This window comes from Limulus polyphemus, unplaced genomic scaffold (assembly GCF_000517525.1).
Source record: "Limulus polyphemus unplaced genomic scaffold, Limulus_polyphemus-2.1.2 Scaffold2241, whole genome shotgun sequence".
Taxonomy (NCBI): domain Eukaryota; kingdom Metazoa; phylum Arthropoda; class Merostomata; order Xiphosura; family Limulidae; genus Limulus; species Limulus polyphemus.
Window position 1 is genome coordinate 19,856 of NW_013667851.1, and position 6,246 is coordinate 26,101.

At 30.9% G+C, this 6,246-nt stretch overlaps 1 protein-coding gene across 3 annotated transcripts in view; it reads right to left on the minus strand.

The window, feature by feature from the left end:
* Positions 1 to 6,246, minus strand: part of LOC106466379 (CAP-Gly domain-containing linker protein 1-like) — a 104,456-nt gene that overhangs the window by 18,645 nt on the left and 79,565 nt on the right. For all 3 annotated transcript variants that reach the window (XM_022394372.1, XM_022394371.1, XM_013926659.2), the window contains exons 14-18: positions 5,380 to 5,536; positions 4,336 to 4,501; positions 3,463 to 3,744; positions 2,739 to 2,983; positions 411 to 531 (exon numbers count right to left, since the gene is read on the minus strand). In XM_022394372.1, the coding sequence (XP_022250080.1) occupies positions 411 to 531; positions 2,739 to 2,983; positions 3,463 to 3,744; positions 4,336 to 4,501; positions 5,380 to 5,536 (971 nt within the window). The remainder of the gene's footprint in view (positions 1 to 410; positions 532 to 2,738; positions 2,984 to 3,462; positions 3,745 to 4,335; positions 4,502 to 5,379; positions 5,537 to 6,246) is intronic.

A 6,246-nucleotide genomic window follows, 5' to 3' on the forward strand; every position in this document is an offset into this window, starting at 1 on the left:
GGTGGGGTGCCATTGTGTTTGATTTATTACATGTGCAATATCTTAGCAAATTTAAAGAGGCTCTTATTTTATATTCTAGCTTCTCAATGTTGGTAATGTGAGTTTCTAATTCATACAAAACTACAGATTTAGTATTTTGACTTCACATACATCTAACTGAACCAGTGCTGCATTCAACATACCACATGACACACAAAAATCGATGTTTATCTGTATTTTTTAATATTTGCTTTTAAATTAAGAAATTGAGTAATATATAGTACTAAAATTTCAATTATAATCTATAGTTTGATACCAAAGTTATTGACATAAATTTATGAAATGGTAGTTTAATAAAATTTTGAATGAGAGTCAACAAACAAGATGATATGACCTTTCACCCATGACCTGTCTCAAATAGGTTAACTCACCTGATCTTTTTCCTCTTGTGTACCGCGTAGGATGAGAACTTGTTGGTACAGCTCATCTCTCTCCACCTCCACATGAACTAGCTTATTCTGTAGTTCACTAAGTGCATCTCGCTGCATGTTACTACATAAAAACAAAGTAAAGAATTTGTACACCTTCAATCCCCTACCATTTCATAGGCTAAAAGTATGGCAATCAAACAAAAATTAAAAATATACTTAGAAAAATTTATACATTATTTTATTGGCTTTGCAATCAATTACTTTTTATTAGCTTTGTAATAATCAATTACCTATATTTTATAAAACATTTATAAGTGAATTTTGGTCAAAGGTAGTAACCTTGTAATTAGTTATTAGAAGGTGCACAGAAAATATAACAAGTTTTTTAGCCATTTCATATCCAAGCACTAATGGTAATTCTTTTTTGGTTATTGATAAAATGCACTGGAAATTATGAGTGGATTATTCATTTCCTAATTGATGGTTAATACCCATTTAGTGTAAACACTGCTTTGTTAGATTTATAATTAAAAATTACACTTTTAAATGTTTATAGTTTATTCTTTAAGCTTTGTACCTGGTGGTTACTACACAGGAAATGCTAGCCTTGTAACATTGTTAACATTAAACCAGCTTCAGCATTCCTTTAATATTTCTTTTAAATAGTCCCTAATGTTAGTGTGCATTGATATTATTATAACTAATAATGCTGGCAGAAACAGCACGTTGTGGATCAGATCAACAATCCAGGACCACCCATTCCACTTAAAAACAAATGCCCAAGCTGCATCCTTTCCTTGATTGCAAGGGATTTCAAGAGAGAGAGAGAGAAAGAACTAATGTAATCTATTACTGTTAAAACACAGAAAACTTCTTGTTCTATTATGGGTACTTGTTGATTATGACTACACTTCTTTTGCCACTGTATACATAAATAAAAAGTAAGGATACTGTTAGGACTAGCTGTCATCATCCATTGTTTTTCATATATTAATTCTGACAACAAGTACTTTGGATGATTTTTTAAGATGTTACTATGTGGTATGTTTCCAGCTATTTCAGTTAGTATCTTCTTAATGTTTGATATATTATATTATGCCATGAAAATCAAAACATTTTCAAAAATGAAATTTAATTATTATACTAGATTGTGTTGTGCTGTTATATAAATGTATATTTTATTGTACTAAGGCAATGGATGTTACATACTGAAAAAAGAAGTGCTTAAGAGATAATCAAATCAATAGGCAGAAATGGGCATTTGACCACAAACAACAGTAATGAGTAACAAATGAGTAATGTTGGAGAAAGATGCTCTGTATAGATGTATCCATATTAAAATTGTTTGGAAACAAACAACAATAGTTAGTTCAATGTTGAAGAGAACAATGATATCAAGGTCAATGTACAACATTTGCAGTGAGGTTTTTTGTGGTACCAACAAAGTGTGGGCTGCATTTCAGCCAATGGTGTTCAAGATATACAGAAATTGATGACACCATGACTGCTGACAGGTACAAGCATGTTCTTATCCAGCAAATGTGGTGAAAGATACCTGGGAGGTAAAAAAAGAGGCTGATAGTACTCCTGCAATCATAACTTGATCTGCACAAAGTCCTGATATGAAAATTAATTACAGCTATATGGACTTATAGGGAAAATGAGAGTCAAATAGCAAAAAAAAAAAGAAAAAAAAAGAAAAACACTGGACTGAATTATGTGAGTAATATAGGATATTAGATACAGCATTTTACAGTTATACACTAATAAACTTATGGTAGCATAACACAGAGTATTGCTCTTTTTAAAGCAAATACATAATACAGGGTAATCCAAAGAGAGATATTCCACTGATTTCTTATGGGAAGAATACAGTACACGAAAGATGCAAACATACATCACTGAAATAGAACATTGTCAGTTTTAAGCTTCCACATATCTTTCAGCAACCATAACTGTATAATATTCTTCCCATAAGAAATCAGTGGAGTATCTCTCATTGAATCACCATGCACTAGTGTATTGTTAAACTTATTTGCTTGTCTTCTGTATTTTCTGTAATAATGTATGATACTAATAACAAACTTACCAATTGGTTGCAATTACTCGTTGTTTGTGACCCCTGTAGTGTATGACCTGTGCTTTCCATAATTATTTCAAATACTGTATAAACATGTAGATTTTGTTCAGTTCCATAAATATCCAATGTTACGGATTGAATTATATTACTAGAATGAACCCAAATCTTGAGGACAAGCAAGTTCTAAAAAAAAACATGAAACTAAAAAGTTTATATAAATCAATACTGTATGTTGCCTGCCAACTTACAACTGATTATGAAGGTCTTGCATCACTTGCGATTCTTGTTCAGTCACTGCCAATTTTTGCTGCAGCTCTTCTCTGTGCTTAGCAAATTCTTTTTGAAGTCTATCCACTTCTGCCTTTAGCTGAACCACTTGAGCATCTCGATCAGAAACTGTAGCCTGTTGTTCCTGCTTCTCCTTTATAAGTTGCTCTTGGGTTTTCTCTAACTTAGCACGGGCTTCTTTGGCTTCTTGATACTGATTATACATCTAAATTTAAAACAATCACAAGCTTTAACAAAGTATGAGTTTAGCATTAGATTTTGTAAATGTTCCACATAGATGAAATATTTTTTAAACAAATTACAGTTGTCATAACATAACCCACCCTACACCTCAGTGATATGATGAGCTTCCTTGATATTTAACTGGTTAATAGGTTTATCTTGGGCAGAAGAAGCAAGATAAATCATAAATCCTCAAGACTTTAATACCTACAGATACTTTTCTAGGTATATTTGAGATACAGAAATATTCTTAAGTTTAAATCTCTTAAGTTCAATACAACCCTGGGATACTGCTTTATAATACATGTACACCAAAATAAAAAAAGGCATGCGAGAACCACCATCAAACAAACAAGAATAATAAATACATATAAATAAAACTGAAGATCAGGATGAAATAACAGAAACAACACATGCAAAAACTATCAATTCTACCAACCTTTGAAATCAATATAAAATTACCTTTTCCTTCTCACACATGACTTGTTTTATCTCTTTTTGTAGCTGTTGAACTTTGACTTCTAGATTCTTGGTAGTGTCAGAGGCTTCTGCCCGTAGGCCTTCTAGAGTAAGTTGTAATTCTTGCAACTTAGCTTGCGAGTGTGTGAGCTGAGATTCACTTTTTTCAAGCTTATGGCGTAGGTCTTGTATCACTGCTTCCTTTTCAGTCATTAGCTGTTCTTGTCTGGATAGTGCTTTAGACAGGATGGACACTTTATCTTGTGTTTCCTGTAGCTCTTTTTGCTGACAGGTATTAAACATTTTTCAGTGATCAAAAAAGGAAATATTAAATAGGGGTAATTATTTATAACATTTTGAATGGCTCTTATACAAGTAAATAATCAAATTTGTATATTAAATCCAAAGTAAAGTATCTTAAGTAACAATAATTACATTTTGATGCTATACAAAATAATAGCTTATATAAATCTTTTAAAACAGAAGAATATGTTTTAATCATGATTAACTTGCAATTGTAAACACATCTATTTTTAAGGGGCAGAAACAGGTAAACTAGACTCATAGGTAAACTTGAGAGATCATTTCTCAAATTTTGCAATAAAGAAAGCATACTAATAATAAAAATGTACATATAACAGATATTATAATTATATGGATTTAATAACATAAAAAAAGACTTAACTACGATTTGAGATTTCCTAATACTCACCTGATGTTGATATAAAAAAGACTGTAACTACGATTTGAGATTTCCTAATACTCACCTGATGTTGATATAAAAAGAGACTAACTACGATTTGAGATTTCCTAATACTCACCTGATGTTGATATAAAAAAGACTGTAACTACGATTTGAGATTTCCTAATACTCACCTGATGTTGCAACTTGGCTTTCAGTTCCTTAACTACTTCTTTGTGTTTATCATTAATCTTTTCAAATTCCTGTTTATTTTGGTCATGGAGGCTATTAACAGTGTCCATCAGTTTCTCTACTTCTTGTGTACGACTTCTCAGCTGGGACTGAAGTTCCTCTACTTGTCTAAAAAGATTGCCAAATGTCAAGTGAATTTGAGAAGTCTAACCTTTTCTCATAATCCCAAAACAGGAGAGTATTTACAGATTTAGCATCTTTTCTATATATAAAGCTATGGATATAAAGTGACAAGTATTAGTAGAATAGGATAAATTTTCAATGCTGAATTATATGTGTATAAATCTGCAAAGCTATTTGATCTTTTCTTTTACTGCCTTACCTTATAATTTAATTACATCAGGATAACTGTCTATAACTTTTCACCCATAATTGTACTGAAAATTAGCATAAGACTACATTTCATTCATGTTTATGTTAATTTTTCAAACTATTTCAGATTGATACAGGCTACAACTAACCAACAATTTCAAGTGGAATACACTTTTAAAATATGACAAATAAATTAAATATAAAAAAAGTATTATAAATTATTTACCCCTATCTGAGAGTGAGTATTGTTGCCACTTCTCTGTGTGGGTGTATTTGAACAGTATAACTCAACAAGTTTTCATACGATTTGGATCAAATGTTAGAAAAAAGTTCAATGTCTCCCAAAGACTAGTTGATTAACTTTTGGTGAAAGGTCACACTTAAGGATTTTGAAAAACAATCCAACTCAAAAACAAACTGAGATATAAAAGTAGATCTTGGCACCTAGACCTATATTTTTGAAGGTGTGGAATTATTTGGTGTATATCTTAAGTTGGTTTCCATCAAAACATTGCCGGACATAGGTTGAACTCTCCGAGCTCCTTTCTAGTTAACTTTTATATTTAGAGAACAAATAGGTGACGAACCAAATGAGGTGCACTCCTGATTACATCATACAACTGATTTTTTTGCATAAATGTACTGTGCTATTTATTTGAGAAATTTTCACTAACTTTTCTTTTTCCCTGATTTCCTCATTGATCTGGCTTAGCTGATCTGAGTTATCTCCTGATGAGAGCATCAGATCTGAAACTTGGCCTTCTAGTTTTGCTTTTTGTCGAGAAAGTTCCTGCCCTCGTCCTTCACTAACGCGTAGCTTCTGTTCAGCATCTATGACAATTAGGATTAGTATGAATGTTATACAGTGTTTCTATATTTCTATTCCATAAACTGGGTCACAAAGATACATTATACTTTATATTATAATATTCTCCTTAAAACTTATACTAATTGAAAAATTTCAACCCAGATCAAGATGCTTTATGAATAATAAGTATAAAGTTCTAATATTAATGGAAATAAAATACTTCTTAACATTAATTTTTCATATTAACCTTCAACAGATCAACATGTGGTTAGTTGTAGACTATTTTTAAATATATATAGTTAGTTTTAAACAACCTGAATATTTTCCATCCAGGTCAACAATCCTGCATGAATGTTATTAATCTCAAGTATAAAATGGAAAGATTAACGGCATATGTAGCAATTTTATCAAATATCTTTTACAAAATTCTTCTCTTCTTTCTATCTGTATGACTAAAGGACAAATTAAATAATAGTGATTATGAATAAGTTTAGAAGAGCATGCTCATTTCACTGTACTCTTTCAATAACAATTGTACAGAAATAAATATTCACTGTATTAGCTAAAACAACCTATAAATAAACTGTGAGCTCATCCTCATTTTATAGTAGAGAAAATGAAATAAAAGGTGACCTATGCAGAAAATGATGATTCTAAAAATGTCTTATCTGCCTTAACTAAAAAAAAAGATAATTTTAATATGTCAAAAAAGTAGTGTCTTAAAACAATGATT